At 40.5% G+C, this 19691-nt stretch overlaps 1 protein-coding gene across 1 annotated transcript in view; it reads right to left on the reverse strand.

Annotated features, from left to right (window-relative positions):
* Window positions 1-3519: 3519 nt before the first annotated feature.
* The window catches only part of LOC145396556 (protein FAM200A-like), a 190383-nt gene continuing 174211 nt past the window's right edge, over window positions 3520-19691 (reverse strand). Inside the window, exon 2 of the mRNA XM_080269964.1 lies at window positions 3520-3857. Coding sequence (XP_080126090.1) covers window positions 3520-3857 — 338 coding nt within the window. The remainder of the gene's footprint in view (window positions 3858-19691) is intronic.

Below are 19691 nucleotides of genomic sequence, written 5' to 3' on the forward strand. Positions count from 1 at the left end.
GTATAGAAGAGAGATCCTAGCCATGAGACGCATGAGAGAAGGAGAGGGAGGCCGAGAACGAGATGGAGAGATGAGAGGGTTAAATTACAGAGACCTTAGCAGAGAGAAGAATGAAAGAAGGAGAGGAAGACTGAGAACGAGATGGAGAGATATGATGCGAGAGTTAACAAGGGAGAGATCCTAGCAGTGAGAAGAATGACAGGAGGAGAGGGAGACCGAGAACGAGATAGATAAGATACGAGAATTAACAAGGGAAATATTTTGGCAGTGAGAAGAGTGAGAGGAGGACAGGGACCGAGAACGAGATGGCGAGGAATGATTGGAGAGTATAGAAGAGAGAGAGATCCAAGCAGTGAGAAGAATGACAGGAGGAGAGGCAGACCGAGAACGAGATAGATAAGATGCAAGAGTTAACAGTATAGGTTGGACAGATTTAAGCACCCAGAGGACCAAAAACGATCTGGATTAACCCCTTTTGTCCGATAATATATTTAGCCTCCAGAATTTGAAGTCGAATTATGTAGTTTTTTCTTGCTGCTTCCAGACGATTTTATTCAGCTTAGGTAAATCCGTTGGTACTAAAGGGGTCATCAAGGCTGCCGTAGAATGGCGCAGATCCGAGTGCTGTGATCAGCTCCGACCGGTTTGAAGAAATATATGAGAAATAGAAAATGGAAAAACGATAACGTATAAAAAAAAAAAAAAAAAGTAGGTGTGCAGTTTCGTGGTGTGCACTGACAGAAAACATGGAAACTGGATACCCATTCCTGCTATGTATATATATCCCAATTTCGGTGACATCCATGTGCACACCTTCTCATATTTCCGATCGTTTTTATTTTTAGGAGAGGGGTTGACCCCCCAAGAATCAGTGGGGGTTCACGCTCTTCAAATTATGCATTATGGATGAGAGTCCATTGTACAACATGCTCCGAGATATCAAAGCGATGATGATGATGATGATGATGATGATGATAATGATGATAAACAAAAGAATGATTCTTTATATTTTGTATGATGAGGCAATTGGGAAACAAACAGTACCTGTGGATGATTCTACATGTGTCCAACAGAAGTACAGAACCAGGTGATTTCTCCGATTCTACCTAAGCTTTCTTTCTCTCTATCTTTCTTCACTTTTCTTTTTCTTTTTGTGTCTAGCTGCGGGTGTAGGCTTGATAATCCTTTCCCTGCAGCCCAGTAGCCCTCCTGCGCCCCACACACCCTGACATGTGAAGGAGTGTAGGTTGCAGAACTGCCGGGCATGACGGAATGGACCATGAAAACTATAACCAGTCAAAAAAAAAAAAATCAAAAATAAAAAAAAAAGCTCTCAGAGTACTCAAAAAATGATGGAGTAAATATGGAAAAATGTAAATATTGGTCTCTTTGTCAGTAATTTCCAGGATGTTGAATTTATAAACAGAAGTACAGATTAATCGTCTATAATTTCCCTGATATTGCACATTTTTTTGTCAAAAGATAATTGGGATAAGAGACCGTAATTATCATGGGTATCACAGACTCAGCAGGGACGGAAAATATTCATATATATATATATATATATATATACCGTATATAATTTTCCTTGGGTGTGATTCTGAAAATTATTTAATGCTGATTCCCTGTCGTAACTTAGATATGTTTTTCCAGGAAGGACTAGGCAAGAGAAGATTTTTTCACTCTATACCTTGATAATCCTGGGAAAAACAGTTATAGCCTGTAGTAATTTTCGTCTCGCCACTAAGAGTTATTTATGAAGTTAGAACAGGGGACAGAGGAAGATTCGACAGCCTCCTTGTCCTTCCTGCAATTTAAAACCAGAGTTACGACAATGAATTGATCGTAAGTTGTTTTGTGTATCTCGATCCTTTAATCGACCATAATTTTTCCTGGTTCATCACAAGCTACTCTAAAAATATTGTTAGGAAGAGTGAATTATTTATCTATTTATTTCCAGACGCCTTAATCCCGGAAGGGGTGGCCACAATCAAATCGCCTCCATGTCGCTCTGTTTCCCGCCATTACGCTGCCTTCCCTCCAGCTCACACACTCCCTCTCCCATATTTCTCTCCACTCCATCCCTCCTCCTCATTGTTTATGATTGCGATTTTATTTAACAGTCTTGACAAATACGGAAAAATGGTACAGAAATTCGCAGATTTTTCCACGAGTTGCTGGAAACAAGGGAATAATTATCTCTGAAAAAGAAAATTACTGTCTGAGAGGAATAATAGTCTGTGAATGCCTCTTTTTTTTTTTTTTTTTTTTTTCACAACCTCGACAAATGCAGGTTAATTATCCGTATTGCCGTGAACTACTGAGCTTTGCATGGTGTGTAGCTTTAAAAATAATACAGTTTAAGGGGAAAAGACCTGAATGGTGATGAGGATGAGGATGATGATGGTGAAGAGGAGGAGAAGGAGGAGGAGGACGACGACGACGATTTTGTACAAGCACGTAAAAAGAAAGGGGGGGGGGATATAATTATGGCAGAAGAGGGGAAAAAAGACCATGATGATGATGATGGTGATTTTTGTACTAGCTAGCCAAGAAAAAAAAAGAAAAGAAAAAAAAAGGGGGGGGGGATACAGAAACAGCTACCTGTGGTTTTCTACAGTCTCAGGCTCCACAAACTCCCTCTCGTCAAAATAAAATCGTTTGGTGCGACCTGAAATTACCGGAGTTTCTCCATCATGAGAGGAATAATGGCGACGGTATTAACACTCCTAGGTTCCTATGACTCACTTTAATCTGAATAAAATCGCCTTTTGAATAACACAAACCCGCAAAAGAATAATTCCAGCTGTCTATGATTTTCATCTTTGCGGGGAAAACTCAATAATTACAAAATAGTCATCAGTGCATTTTGTAATTAGGGGCAATCCACTCTGAAATAAAGGTATAATGGCCGTAAACAAGTGAGGTCTGCAATCTGGCCGGAACAACGCTAACGAACTCGGCAGCGCAATCCAGTAATTATATCTATTGCTGACTATTTGGCCACCGAATTTTCTGCTTCCGTAATGGTGATTAGTCTGGGATGTTTGGTCACTTACTACGCCTAAAATAATAACAATAATAATAATGCCGTGTCTTCAGATTTACGATGAAGGTGGTGGTGGTATGATGATGATAACAACAACAACAACAACAACTAGAGGCATCCCCAAGTGGGGAATCACACCAGCCCCGAGCCGATGCATATCTAGCGCGGCGCGGAATATGACCATGTTCTTGACCTACTTTCTCCAATTTCAAACTCGAAAGACTGTGGTTCTTAACCTTTTTACTACCACGTCCCCTGTTGTAGTTGGTCCTTCCCTCCACGCCTTCCTCGCATCTTCAACTAAATTGATAAAATTCCCTCCCAGATTTTAAGGAAAAACTGAAAAAAATTGGTATTTTTAGTCTCTTTATCGGGCATAAATTTTGTTCTAATAATATACTCAGCATATTTAATGACATTACTTTGTTATTATTTTAATGAGACACCTGACACTGCTTAGCTACCAGATCTTAAATGCGTGGTCGAATGCCAGAGGGTACACAACGTAGGTCCCCTTCAACGTTCAGCCGGTCTCTGTACTTGGTCTTCACAGTAACGAGCATGGAAAATGCAACTTCACAAAGATACGTGGATCCAAATATTGTCAGAATCCGAAGAGCTTGATGTGAGATCAGAGGGTGCACAGGAAGATACTTGACCCAGAACGTCTCAGGATACAGCTCTTTGAAGCCTTCCTCAGCTGAGGATAACTGAAGAAACTTCTCTTGCACTTCATCCGAAACATCGGCTACTTCACACTGAAATGGGTTTCTGATGAATTTCCAGGCTTCACGCTTCTCATCTATATCTGGAAAGTATCTGATGAATTTCACTTTCAAGTCAGTCAAATGAGTGATTATTATTTTTTTTGCCAACGCAGAATCAAGGTAACTGTGAATGACAGCAGAATCCAAGTTACTATAACTGACTGTATTTCCATCCTGAATTCGACATTTCCAAAGGTAAAGTTTCGCCATGAAGGCTCGAATGGTGTCGTGGTGCATGATGATGATGATGTGTTTCCCTTGTAGTTCAAGGCTGATTGCATTCAACGCGTCGAAGAAGCTAGAGATAGCAGAAAGCCTTAAGATTGGAACTTTTCATGGAGATCTGCCTTCTGCTGTGAATCTAGAAATATTGCTACCGCTTCTCGTAGTTCATAAAGCCGTCCAAGCATGTTTTGTATTACTTTCATAATCATCTTGATATTAGCCACACTTTTGTTAAGAGAATTACAAATATAATTAGAGAAATTCCCACTTTTTCCCCTGGGCTCGCGCCCCCCAGGTTAAGAACCTCCGTCGTAGGAGATTTTCATCCCTACTACACACCTGTAAAATTTTGTGCGGTTGCGAAGTTATCGTGGCAACAGACACACACACACACACACTTTGACCTGCGTTCACCAGTTTCGAACTCGTGGGAGAGTTTCATGCCTACTGCACACCTGAAAAATTTTGTGATGATATCTTGAGTGGTTGCGAAGTTACCATGCTAACAGAAACCCAGACACACAAACAAACATACAAACTGAAAACAATACTCGTAGGACATTTTCATCCCTACTACACACCTGTAAAATTTTCTGATGATATCTTGAGCAATTGCGAAGTTATCGTGCTAACACACACACACACACACACACATACACACACACACACACACACACACACACACACACACACACACACACACACACACACACACACACACACACACACACACTGAAAGCAATACCAGTTTCGCTGTCGCGGCTTGTAATAATAATAAACTATCGTTGTCATCGTTATCATCCCCCCCCCCAGACTATACATAAATAATCAAGAAGAATCACTCAGAGTGCAACACCCGCGCCCACCAACTGGTCCACGGAGGGAATATTTGACTTCTTTCTGCGATCTTTACCTTTAACAGATTAATCTTAAACTCGAATTACTTCATTTTTGCCAAACTGTCATTCCTTCCACCAACGTTGATTCAAATTAGATAAAACCTGAATTGACTTTGCTTAGTGACCTTCGCCTTTGACCTTTCCCTTCGACCTTGACCATTGACATAGTGTTTTCATAACTGAGTCTCGTCATTGTTTTGTAGATTAAACTCTACTACATAGTTTTGTCTACATCATATAAAAGCTGTTTGAGATGACCTTACTATGTGACCTTGACGTTTGATGCACTGTTTAGAAACAGAGGAAAGAAAAAGGTCAGCTTCTTGGGTGATCCTCAACTCATCCACCAAGTTAGCCCCAAATAAGAACAAAAGTATTTCATTTAGGCTATTTTGTTCTCACACAGACACACGGTTGAACTTTACCGTATGTATTGTGACCCTCCACTACTGATTGTTTGCAAAAATGGGTCCCATCGTTTTTGCCTGACTTAAAACCGTTCTGTCAAGTAGTTTAGTATAAATCAGATCAGTATTGTTTGAGTTGATCATGCCCTATATCCTTGGCCGTTGACCTTTCTCTCTGACCTTGACATTTGAGTGATTTTCAAAATTGAATCCTCTTATTTTCGCCTTCTCCTGAACCCTTTCACAAAGTATGGTCTAAATCGAAAAAAAAAAAAAAACATTGATAGACCATGTGACCTTGACCTCTGACCTAATTTTCACGAAACAAAAGGTTTATTCACTGCTGGCCTTCTACCCGTGCGCCGAGTTTGGTCCAAATCAAATAAAAACTGTGCAAGTTATTTTGTTAACACACACACACACACCTAAAAACAACACCCGCTCTCGTTCCGCAAGACACGGACGTAAAAATATATTAGCATTATCACCATTATCATTATCATCATAAACTTCCCCTGAAAAAGATGTACAATAAATTCTGAAGAGTGTATAATGTTACTTCAGTGGTGACGTCTTAACACACTACATAATTACCACTATCAGGAAATATAATTTAGTGTAGGGAGAGATTTTTTTTAGTGTAGGGGTTATTAAAGAATGTATTTACCCATCTGTCACGAATCAAATTCGCGACATTACCCTTTTGTGAGAAGCCACGAACTATTAGTGGAGAACTCACTGTTTATCGTTCAGTTAACCGCTCATTCGGACGGAAGCTTTGTCAAATCAATTTTTCAGTGTCATACGTTATCGTCTTTGCGTGAGACATTAGTGCTTCCGCCGAGCGATTTGTTTTGGGCGCGTTTCGCTCACTTGACAGTTAGATAAATGCGGCCTACTGCTCCCCTTTTGTTCCCACGACTTACTGAGTCTAGTTGTTGCTTTGACGGAGAGAGGTCCTGTGCTCCAGAAGTGTGAGAGGAGAGGTCAGCTAGCACCCAAGCTCCACAAGATCACAGTCTCCAGTACTCCCACCTTGGTGATACAAAGCATTCATCGACTATAGTATTTCCTTCTTGTATTTCCCTAGTCTTAAGAGTTTAATTAAGGTGTTTTTCCTAGGCGTAAGGATTTAGCTATTGCGTGAGTGAGTGAGTGCGGTCTCATTGATTTGATTTGAATTGTAACGTTAAATTTAATTTTTTGTAATCAATAAATTTAACAGTTCTTTCTCTTGAGCTTAATGTAAAGTAAAATCTTGTTTCATTTCTCGAAATTAAGCTTATTTTCCATATAGCTCCTAGCTTGCATAGACGTTTTGCTATTCATAACTGGTACTTAGACCAGTCTTGTTGTATTAACTTAAAATCCGTTGTGCCAGATAGGAGTTAAGCATCAGCAAGGACCTGATATTATTATTAGTATTAGTTATTTATTGTCAGGGGTGAAGTAACTTTCTCCAGAGGCTAACAGTACTAATTCAGCATTTGTGAGTAATTAGTCTCTGCTGTGTACTGTTGAGAAAGTTTATAAATTCTCGTTCTGAGAGAATCGTGCGAAGCAGGCCAGCGTAAAGTAATCATTGCTTGATGTAGCAAGACAATCATTGTCCCTGCTCTTTAATATTATTGAATATTAATATCAATTAAATAATATTTAAGCATTTATATTTTAAAAACCCCGTGATATTTTAAAAACCCCGTGACAATTGGTGACCTCATTCCAGGATATTAACGCCTAGCTATAAAGCTATTCACGAGATAGTGCTCACTCGTTCATATTTAGGTATTATAATTAAAGTTTATAGGCACAAGTTTACTGGTGTTTACTGTTAATTTAGCAAGTGAATTTTTGCTTTATTAATCAATAGAGTACTTAACTCTAGTTTATTCTTGGTAACGCCAGACGATTTTATTCGCTCCTGGGTAGCCGCCGTACCCATTGTGTTAATTATTGAGTCTTCCCAGTCATTTGCATTTTTGCTTTAATTTTTGCCAGTTAACTAGATAAGACTGGTCACCACTAGCTTGTGTCTGTATTCTTTATTTGTATTATTAGCATTCGTTTGCGAAGCAGTCAGTACAAGTTTCGTTTGCTTAATAAATTAGCGCCATGGCAGCCAGTGCTTATGTACAGGAAGCCAAAGATATGGGTCTCACTGACCCAGAGAAAATACAGAGTTACGTTCTCTCACGGTGTAATTACGAGCAAGAACGTGAGAAAGACGCTCGTGAACGTGAGCGAGAACAGCGCGAATAAGAGCGACAACAGCGCGAACATGAGCAAAAACAGCGCGAACTCGAGCTAGTACAAGAGCGAGAACAGCGCGAATACGAGCGTGAAAAACGTGAGAGAGAACGAGAGCACGAACGTGCGGAGCGAGAAGCACGTGAAAAACACGAATATGAAATGATGAAGCTCAAGCGAGATTCCTTGGCTTCAGATACGTCTGCTGCAGTTGGTCCAAGCTCCACGAGCGTTTCCCCTGCACATGTCCTGGCGACCCCACGCATCAAGCTTCCTTCATACAAGGAAAGCGAGCGAATCGAGCCGTACATAGCTCGTTTTAGGACATGGCAGACATGTATCAACTGGATGAGGCAGCTAAGCGGCTTCAGTTTCTTAGCCTATTTGAGGGCCCTGCCCTCGATATTCTCCACAGAATTCGTGGAGACAATCTCACATATGAGATGATGAAAGCTGCACTCATTAAGGCGTATGGTCTCACAGTAGACGACGCCAAAGTTCAGTTCTTGCGAGCTCGTGTCCAAGACAAGGAGACAGCTGTTCAGTTCCTTGATCGTCTCACAGCTTACTTAAATGAGTGGATGGAGAAAGATGAAACTCCTTCCACGCGTGAGGGGATAATTGACCTTATGCTGCGTACACAGCTAGAGAGGTCGTGGCCTGCTGAGCTCATAGCACAGCTTAAGATCTGCCAGGTGAAAGATGCCAGCCAAATGGCAGAAAAGGCTGGTGCATTCTTTACTGCATACGGGTATCAAACTCGTAAGCAAAACACCTGGAGCAGAAAAGATACTGCCAAGTCTGGGAAGCCGTCTCAGACTGAATCCCAGCACCAAGGCCGTTCTCAGAGTAATGGTCAAGGTCCAAGCAAACCACAGTGGAAGGACCAGGGGCAAAACACTCAGAAACCTGAGTGGAAGAGGTACAACAAGTACCCTAAACAGCAGCAGTATCAGCCACGCAACCGACCGTCGGGACAAACTTTTTCACCACCAGCTCAAAAGAGGCAGGAAGCAAACGCAGCCTTCATTCCTCAGCAGCAGCACGGTGGTCACGTCCCTACCAGTGTGGGTACTCCCCCACAGTTCACTAGTCCCACAGTGACAGTGAACCCCCCTCCACAGATGGCCAATGTTCCATCTTCCCAAGTATATAATTCACAAGGCACAATGTTTGCTGCATCAATTCAGCAGCCTCATGAGTGGCTAGCTGCTTCCTCCACAGGCCCTCCCACAGGTGACAGTACCTTCCTTGTTCAGCCAGGGTTTGTGGGAGGCATTCCTGTGAAGGTCCTGAGAGACAATGGTTCCTCAGGTTGCTCTGTTAAGCAGAGTTTAGTTCGGCCTGAGCAGTACACAGGTCGACAGATCCATGCAAACCTTATTGATGGATCAGTGAGATTGTTCCCTGAGGCATGTATCCAGGTGGCATCTCCATTTTACACTGGTACGACACTTGCAGTTGTCATGTCAGAGCCTCTATTTGACCTTATAGTAGGCAATATTCAAGGAGTCAAGGATAGTTGCTCCGATGATGACGCTACTCAGACTTCGGCTGCTGCGGTAACACGAGCCATGGCTGAGGCTCCAGATTGTGTCACCCCAGTGATCATTGAATCGCCGCAAGATCTGATGTGTAGTCAACTTGTTGTGCAAGAACAACATTCTGACCCGACACTTGCTGCCGTGCAGAACAAACAAAAGGGTCGAGTGATAAAGTATTCACGGGGAGGTCGAGCCAAGTTCCTTCTCAAACAAGGACGGCTCTACCGTGAGTCACGAACACCCGGGGGCGAGGTTCGACTGCAGTTTGTCGTTCCCGCCAAGTACCGCCTAGCAGTGTTACAATGGGGTCATTGTTCAGCCTCAGGAGGTCACATGGGGAAAAGGAAGACCCAGGGCCGTATCCGAGCTGACTTTTTCTGGCCAGGGATGGGACGAGACATTGATAGTTTTGTCCGTTCCTGCAGTGTGTGCCAAAGTGTCACCACTAATCAGGGACATGCCTTTCCTGTGCCATTTGTAACCACACCTGTAATCTCTGAGACAGTTGAGAGACAGGGTAGTGGTGAAGTGGGTGCGGACCTGACGTCTCGCCCATTGGCCCCACAGGACACATTATGTCTAGGGCCTGTACATACATATTATGTACCGTAAGTTAAGGGGGAGGTTCGAGAGAGAACTCTGCAGAGGCGACTCGAGGCTATGGAAGACCCGAGTTTGCACAAGGATTCTCAGCTTCCCGGTACTAATATAAGTACTGTAGGTTAAGGGGGAGGTTCGAGAGAGAACTCTGCAGAGGCGACTCGAGGCTATGGAAGACCCGAGTTTGCTCAAGGATTCTCAGCTCCCCGATATTAATATAAGTACTGTAGGTTAAGGGGGAAGTGAGAACTCCGCAGAGGCGACTCGAGGCTATGGAAGACCCGAGTTTGCACAAGGATTCTCAGCTTCCCGATATTAATATAAGTACTGTAGGTTAGGGCACAGGTTGAGGACCCGTGTGCAGTTCGAGGCTATGGAAGACCTGAGTTTGCACAAGAATTCTCAGCTTCCCGATATTAATATAAGTACTGTAGGTTAAGGCACAGGTTGAGGACCCGTGTGCAGTTCGAGGCTATGGAAGACCCGAGTTTGCACAAGGATTGTCAACTTGCCGACCATAATCGTGTGCTATAATTAATGGCGACCTCGAATGTACGTCGTAGCACTGACTGCTAGGCAGAGAGAGTAATTGTAACATAATAAAATTTTGTCTCATTGACACTTTTGATGCTCCACTTCAATTGGTTTTGCAGGTTCAGCAAAGGGTGTAGCAGTTTTGCTGTGCGGGCCAGCTGATCGTCTGCCGCACACTGCCGCCTCTTCTCCTCTGCCTTCGTCGTCGCCATATTATTTACTGTGTCATTTTACACATAGGTACAGCCACAGTACAACTGTCACACCTACACCGTGTATTACATACACCACGCTACACAACAATTAGTTGTCAGTGTAAATGTAGCGACTTTTCGCTCAGTTTGACCTGAGTACAGGATTTTCACCGTCGTCACAGAGTTTTTCCCTCAAGCTTGCTTCTATTAACGTAAATACGAGGTTTTTTTCGCTCACTGGCGACTGTGACTTTCTCCTGTAGCAGGATAGCACACACACCACAGTGTGAATCTTGTGTGAATGACTTAGGATGTGTACCTATATATATATATATCCACAAGTTTTTTCCCATAAGGAAAAAATTTAATTTTGTAGGGGCGTAATGTCACGAATCAAATTCGCGACATTACCCTTTTGTGAGAAGCCACGAACTATTAGTGGAAAACTCACTGTTTATCATTCAGTTAACCGCTCATTCGGACGGAAGCTTTGTCAAATCAATTTTTCAGTGTCATACGTTATCGTTTTTGCATGAGAAATTAGTGCTTCCGCCGAGCGATTTGTTTTGGGCGCGTTTCGCTCACTTGACCGTTAGATAAATGCGGCCTACTGCTCCCCTTTTGTTCCCACGACTTACTGAGTCTAGTTGTTGCTTTAAGGGAGAGAGGTCCTGTGCTCCAGAAGTGTGAGAGGAGAGGTCAGCTAGCACCCAAGCTCCACAAGATCACAGTCTCCAGTACTCCCACCTTGGTGATACAAAGCATTCATCGACTATAGTATTTCCTTCTTGTATTTCCCTAGTCTTAAGAGTTTAATTAAGGTGTTTTTCCTAGGCGTAAGGATTTAGCTATTGCGTGAGTGAGTGAGTGCAGTCTCATTGATTTGATTTGAATTGTAATGTTAAATTTAATTTTTTGTAATCAATAAATTTAACAGTTCTTTTTCTTGAGCTTAATGTAAAGTAAAATCTTGTTTCATTTCTCGAAATTAAGCTTATTTTCCATATAGCTCCTAGCTTGCATAGACGTTTTGCTATTCATAACTGGTACTTAGACCAGTCTTGTTGTATTAACTTAAAATCCGTTGTGCCAGATAGGAGTTAAGCATCAGCAAGGACCTGATATTATTATTAGTATTAGTTATTTATTGTCAGGGGTGAAGTAACTTTCTCCAGAGGCTAACAGTACTAATTCAGCATTTGTGAGTAATTAGTCTCTGCTGTGTACTGTTGAGAAAGTTTATAAATTCTCGTTCTGAGAGAATCGTGCGAAGCAGGCCAGCGTAAAGTAATCATTGCTTGATGTAGCAAGACAATCATTGTCACTGCTCTTTAATATTATTGAATATTAATATCAATTAAATAATATTTAAGCATTTATTTAAAAAACCCAGTGATAATATAAAAACCCCGTGACACCATCCATCCCAAATTATTTCGTGGAATCGTCAGAGATATCAGGAAATTAAAACAAAACAGAACACTGTAACCATGGAAACAGTGAACTGCTATTGAAAGTAGATAAGGAAAGAGTAAAGAAAAAACCCTTCCATTAATAATAGATATGGTATATAATAAAGCCTAAAGAGCTTATAGTGTTTATGAGGATGCTGATACCTCACCTCTCAAAAATTTAGCCTTCTTTTTAACCCACATTTATTTTTTCCAGGATGTAACGCAGGGGTACCGGGCCCGTGGATTATTTTGAAACAGGAATTTGCCGAAAAGAGGCGTAAATTTGTAGTGCACTTCCCCGATGCCTGAATGATTTAGGTCGGGTACTTCACTCACCTCGTTAAAAATATATTCGTTTTTTTAGGCTAGTGTTCATGCATTACCTGAAAATATACATATGCCGTTGATGTAGGATAATTATTACTTTTAAGTGACCGTTTCTTCTTTTCTTTGTTGGTCTATTTGTTGGAACGTCCCAGTCGAAACTACGGCTTTCCTGTTAGCGTCAGTTTTCAAGCAGTGATGGGAGATTGACTATAACCGATATTCACTAATTTCTTCCAAATGTAAACTTATTTACTTGACATTTAAGCTTATTTATGTGACATTTAAGCCTGTTTATTTGAAATTCAAGCTCATTTATTCAACATTTAAGCCTATTGATTCCACATTTATGCTTACTTATTCCACATTTATGCTTACTTATTCCACATTTATGCTTATTTATACCACATTTAAGCGTATTTATTCGACATACAAGTTTATTTATTCCACATTTAAGCTTAATTGTTTGACATTCAGGCTTATTTATTCAACATTTAAGCTTCTTAATATGACATTTTCTTGACGTATTCGACAAACCCACTGACATACGATACTTATTTTTCATTTATCTTCATTTACCAGCAACTTCCCTGATTTATTTCAGCATTCACACTCCTCATTTGCACTGTTTTCATTTGTTCCTGTATAACTTGTTTTTCCTTCAACTTCATCTTCGTATGTCAGCAATTTCCTTTATTTCTTTTTCGTTAATTCAGGTTATTTTTTCGACTTTACTGTGTGTGTGTGTGTGTGTGTGTGTGTGTGTGTGTGTGTGTGTGTGTGTGTGTGTGTGTGTGTGTGTGTGAACCAGCGTTTCTTAACCTTTTCCGACCTCAGCACCCCCTGCAGTAAGGCCGCACAGTCCAGCACCTCCTTACATCTGGTTACTCGGACTACAGTTACTACACTGCTACTCTTTACATTACCAATACAAGGATAAAGTAACGTGAAGTACTCCTTGACAATTTATTTTATACATTATCCCAAAATAAAATATCAATGATGCCCATGCTAAGCAAAACCAATACAGTAATACCTCAATATACAGTACGATACCCCTAGATGGGATACCCCAGCTTAACAATGGGGGTAGAAATACCACCATACCCTGCCTAACCATGGCCAAACCCCGGTTTAATGATGGGTTTCATTTTTTAAAAACCGATTTTGATGATATTTTAGATTAAATTTGTGTGTTTAGGTTGATTTATAAACAATTTTTAGACTAAGATTAATGCGTTTTAGCCATAGGTGGAGTGAACATTGTCATTTTGGGGTACAGTTTACTTAACTTGATTTCTTCCAGACTATATTCGACGATTTTCAGACTTTATTTGTTGGTTTTAGTGAATTATTTGCAAGTGTTAGGCTTAGGTTAGCTTGTTTTACTCCTCTTTGGCCATTTAGAGTGGCTTTAAACTTGTTTTTGGGCTCATTTGGGTAAGTTTTCGGCTTGATTGGGGGGAAACCCAAGGCTGGTCAACACTTCCCATTACTTCACATGTTAAAAGTACCCTGATATACGATACCCCACCTAACGATGGGGTTTTACCTAACCAATTACATCTTTAGACTGGGGTATGCCTGTACAGTGTATGTCGCATTTTCCACAACCCCTAAAACTGACTTCAGCACCCCCTGGGGCGCTTGCACCCCAGGTTAAGAAACGCACTGTGAACAGACCGAAATAAAGAGCGGGGAAGAACTCGGCTAACCGCACTTCTGGCACCAAATATGAACAGTGGTCGAAATGGCAATTTTGTGCTGTGTGTAAACATTTTTACCTTTATTCCAGCTGCCTACAGACGATTTTTACACTGAAGCAACAGCCTGAGCAAAAGTTAGCAAGCCACACTTTTCTCGGGTCCAGTATAATTACTCCACCCATGAAGTTGGAGGTTATGTATTTGTCCATGTGTGTCTGTGTACAAGATATCTAAGAAAGTTGTTATTGGATTTTGATTAATTCTGTTGGATAGGTAGGCAGTGAGTCAGGCAAGAATTGTTTAGATTTTGAGGTGGGTCCGGTTCTTGATGCCAGAGATCGTAAATTTTATTGGCGGTCGCGGAGGTATGCACTTTCTGAAATCGCTTAACAGGGCAGACCAAGACCATAGAATTAACTCGTTGTGTGAGACGGTAAAAGTGTTCGTCCTGTAGGAAAGAAGAATGTCTGAAGTAAATCGTAAATTTTATTGGCGTTATCGGAAGTATGCCCTCTCTAAATGCTTTCAAGTTAGTCATGGAATGGTATGTTTTTGCTGGGTTGGTTTGTTGACGTTTTCATTACGATGGCGGTAATTTGTTGATTATATATTTCATCATCGTTATCATCACCACCATCACCACCACCATTATTATTACTATCAGCATCAGTTTTATGTATTATCTATTACTAATTCTTGCCCCACTAGAAACACGGGAGCCTGGGCAAAGTGACTTACCCAGACCTTTGAGAGAGAGAGAGAGAGAGAGAGAGATCCTGTTTTCCAACGAGTGCCATTATGTGAGCAAGAAACCCGAACCAACCCTTGGATTTAAACCCTTTTGAGCAGCATCAGATTGGACTGCATGAACCCACTAGATCACCAGGCGACCATTTTCGCTGTATGGTTACCACTCAGCGTAGTTAGTTGTGACGATGATAGTGTTTGAAATTTATGGTGATGGTGCTGGTGATGATAAAGACAACAGTGATAATGAATATGATAGCATCAACGATACTGAAGAGAGAGAGAGAGAGAGAGAGAGAGAGAGAGAGAGAGAGAGAGAGAGAGAGAGAGAGCGTTAGAGGAAAAACGGCGTCTCTCACTGCATGAATTAGTCTTTGTTGACATGAGTATTATTTTAAACAACGCTATCGTAATGAAGGGCGTGATTTTTTTCGTGTGTGTGTGTGTGTGTGTGTGTGTTTTTTTTTTTTTTATGTGTCCGACTCTGGGCATAGGCTACACAGCCTGCACTCAAGGCCCAGTAGTCCTCCTACATACCATGCACCTCTACATGTCACCACTTCGGCGTTAACACCCACCGTCCATATTGAGTACATGCTAGGGCTGTCTCATACAGGACTGATGTATTGGTATTAACAGGGGTATTTTTACGACATGTCGGCGGGTCTTCTGGTAGATCGGTAAAGTCTGCTTTTTTATGAAATTCAAATCCTCAAACTGTTCCCTGCCCCAGCGGGGATTTGAACCTGGGTCCGGTAGGACTGCAGGCCACCTTTCTACCGATCGAGCCACCGCCTCCCCCTGTGTGTGTGTGTGTGTGTGTGTGTGTGTGTGTGTGTGTGTGTGTGTGTAATGACAAGGACGCAATTGTTTTCTGTGCTTAGTTTTATTGATGCTTTTTTTTAACCAGGGATATGAAAAACAAGTGTTTATAAATGAACCTTGTTTTCAATTATCTTCATGAAGACACCATTTATTTCTTTATTATTTACGCGCTAATGGTTTGTCGATGGTTCATGGTCAAAAGGGAGGAGGGGAAGGAGAGAGGAAGAGGGTGTGGTAGTGAGGAGATAAAGGGGAAGGAGGCGTGGAAGAAAAAAGGTGCGATTGGTGGAAAAAGAGTAGGAGGAGGGGATGGGAGAGAAATACAAGGAGAGGGGGAGGGGAGGGGGAGACGAGAGGAGAGGGAAGAGGGACAGAGGAGTGTAGGGAGAGAGGTGAAGAGGTTAATTGGGGTCGAGTGAAGGATAAGCCGAGCACTGTGATGTTGTAGGAGGAGAGAGAGAGAGAGAGAGAGAGAGAGAGAGAGAGAGAGAGAGAGAGAGAGGACGGTGGAAGGGGAAGTGAAGGAAGCACGAATTGTTTCAGTCCAGTAGAGGTAGGTGACTGTCTTCCATCCTTAGTGTTATTAGCAAAATGATCAAGAGCACTGAGAGCACATACCTCCGTCAAGGCAGCACCATCTCCTTATTAATGTTGTATTTTATATATTTTTTGGCCTTGACGGTGAATTTTGATATTTTTTTTTCGTCCAAATTTAAAGATTCCTTTCATCTATCCTAAGTAATAATGGAACAGTTGGTGAAGTTCAATGAGACTGATTTTCCCATACGGTTGGCGACACGGACGGAGAGGTAGACAGACAAATACAGAGACAGACAGACGATCAAATCGAGCTCCTAGACACAGCCTCCATGGCGTACATAAAAAGTCTTCATACTAATAATAATAATTGCAGTCAACGCGTCCATGACATACAACCTTTACATTATACCTAAGTAAGGACAAAGCGTCTGTGTACACTGACGTTACATACTGTACATACATATATACTCATACATATATATTAACATACGGGTACATGGACAAATCCATGCTTTAGTGTGTGTGTGTGTGTGTGTGTGTGTGTGTGTGTGTGTGTGTGTGTGTGTGTGTGTGTGTGTGTGTGTGTGTGTGTGTGTGTGTGTGTGTGAGAGAGAGAGAGAGAGAGAGAGAGAGAGAGAGAGAGAGAAAGTAACCCAAATAATGTTGATCTGATTATAACAGAACTGATGGAAAGATTAAGGGTTAGCCAGGGAGTAAACCTATCGTATTTTAGAACAGTAGGTCAAAGTCAAGGTCACAGGGCTATGTCAAGGCTTGAATTTGCAAGGCCAGTTTAAACATTTTTGTTCGTTTTAAATCAGACTTGCTCCTCACCTCTGCGTGTATTTACCATTTTTGATATTGTATCCATTTCTTCTAATTAATCACTTACCTTTTTTCAGTCATATACTTTGTCGTTCGTAAATTATATTCCAGTCAAATGCCTCCGTAATATATTTCTTCTACTCTGTCCTCTTCATCATCAGTCAACTCTTCTCTCCCTCGTTTTAATTTCCTGTTTATTGTCCTATTTACTTTGCCTGTCAGCTGGAGTATTGATACTCGTATTCCCAGAGCATTAGCCTATTTATTCTCTTCGTGATTTAACACCTGTGATCTGCTCTGCCTGTGTTCCTTTCTGTGCTCCTTGTCATCTGCCTTGTTCGTAATACCCGGCTGTAGTGTCTAGAGCCTTGCAAGTTGGCTGTCCTTTCCTCTACATATATATATATATATATATATATATATATATATATATATATATATATATATATATATATATATGTATATATATATATGTATATATATATGTATATACATATATATGTGTATATATATATATATATATATATATATATATATATATATATATATGTATATATATATATGTATATATATATATGTATATATATATATGTATATATATATATGTATATATATATATGTATATATATATATGTATATATATATATATATATATATATATGTATATATATATATGTATATATATATATGTATATATATATATATATATATATATATATAAATATATATATATATATATATATATATGTGTATATATATATATATATATATATATATATATATATGTGTAGATATGTAGACTGTATATATATATATATATATATATATATATATATGTATGTGTATATATATATTCTTTATATATATAATATATATATATATATATATATATATATATATATATATATATATATATATATAATCATTCTGCCGCTTTACTCTGTTCTTCGTCTCCCACATGCCATCCTCTGCTAGCCTTCCCTGCTGTGTTCTGTCATTTATCTTTAGTGTATTATCCAGCTCGTGTAATGTGTCCTTCGTCCTCTTCATCGTTTATTATCACTACTGCTTTATCCTGTTCATTGTCTCAGCTGTCCTCTCCTCTGTCTGTATTTCCTGCCGTGTTCTGTGCCAGCAGTCTTGCTTGTATTGTCCTGCTGCTGTGTCTCCAGTCTGGTCTGTCAGCTGCCCCCTACTCCACTCAGGCTTACGGTTGCTTTCACCAAGCGATGCACGGTCTTGCTTTTCTCCCTTCCTCCATCTTCACTCTTCCTCTTCCTTCCTTCTCCCTCTTTCCTCCTTCTCCCTCTCTCCTCCTTCTTCTTTACTCCCCTTTCTCCCTCTCTCCATCTTTTCTTTACTCTCTCACGTCTCTTTTCTCCGTACATGAGTCCACTTCTCACCCCATTATGCAGGTACAGTTATCGATGACTTAATAAGTGAATTATGAGGGAGACCATTTCTCCCAGCAATTATCAGTAACTGTAGATCTGTAACCTTTGATAATCGGACTCATGTTGATATAGCATTTATTACCACAAATCAGCCCCTGAGGTTAGTACGACAAGTTCGGAGACAACTCGTGTGGGAGCTCGCATATAATTAAAAGTACATACATAAATAAATACGGAGGTACTGTAAACTTTTATCCATTATTGATGTGTAGAGACAGTAAATACATACATTATACGTTCATGTATGTACAGCACACAAAGGCCCTCAGGATTAGCAGAAGTCTGCTATTCTATTTTAGCTAATGTCAGGCGATTAAAAAGCTGAGAGAGAGTAATGGAACCTTAGTCTTAACAGTCTTAACACTCTGATTAAATATATATATATATATATATATATATATATATATATATATATATATATATATGTATATATATAAATATATATATACATAAATATAGAGAGAGAGAGAGAGAGAGAGAGAGAGAGAGAGAGAATTTAATAATGCTCAGAGAGAATAAAGAATGAAAAATCATAAGCAAATATAATAAGATCTATAGATCATTATAACGAACCTCGACTAAAAATAATGAGGCCCATAGCCCATTAAAAGCGGTAAAAAAAAATTGTGCTATATATAAATGGGCGTGTCGTCTGGGCCCAAAGCTATTACGTTTCAGAATAATGGGAAGTCAGGGAAAGACGCTTAGTTCCCGGTCATTAGGAGAGAAAGAGAAGATGATTATGAAATATTAGAGGGAATGAGGCAGGGGGAGAGGAGGAGGGTGGAAGGGGGGAGGGAAATGAGAGTTGAGAGACCATGAGAGCGTAGAATAAATGTGAGAGAATGAACAGTGGATTGAGCGATTAAGTATTGTAACAGGGTGTGTGAATGAGTGGAGTGGGTAAGAAAGCTAGTGAATGAGTGAGCGAGAAAGATTAATAAATGTCAGAGTAAGTGAGTGAGTGATTAAGATGTGAGAGAGGGAGGGTGGGGGAAGAGTCAGGAAGGAAGGGAGAGAGTGGTGAAGAAAGAGTGAGAGGGGCGAGGGTGAAGAAGAGATTATAGCAGAGGTAGATTGTTTGAGAAAAACAATGAGTAGGTGACTAAGAAAGAGATGGTGATGAACGGGAGAAAGAGGTAAAGGGAGAAGTGTGGTTCGGAAATAGAAGTGAGTGAGGGAGGGAAGCTGAATGGAAGGGAGGCAGGAAAAACGAGTAGTGAATGAGTGAGAGAAGGAAGAAAAGAAGACGTATTAAAAAGATGTATGATAGAGAGAGAGAGAGAGAGAGAGAGAGAGAGAGAGAGAGAGAGAGAGAGAGAGAGAGAGAGAGAGCACCGTCCTACATGC

Source organism: Coenobita brevimanus, chromosome 1 (genome assembly GCF_032717465.1).
Source record: "Coenobita brevimanus isolate Jiangsu-jjx chromosome 1, ASM3271746v2, whole genome shotgun sequence".
Lineage (NCBI taxonomy): Eukaryota > Metazoa > Arthropoda > Malacostraca > Decapoda > Coenobitidae > Coenobita > Coenobita brevimanus.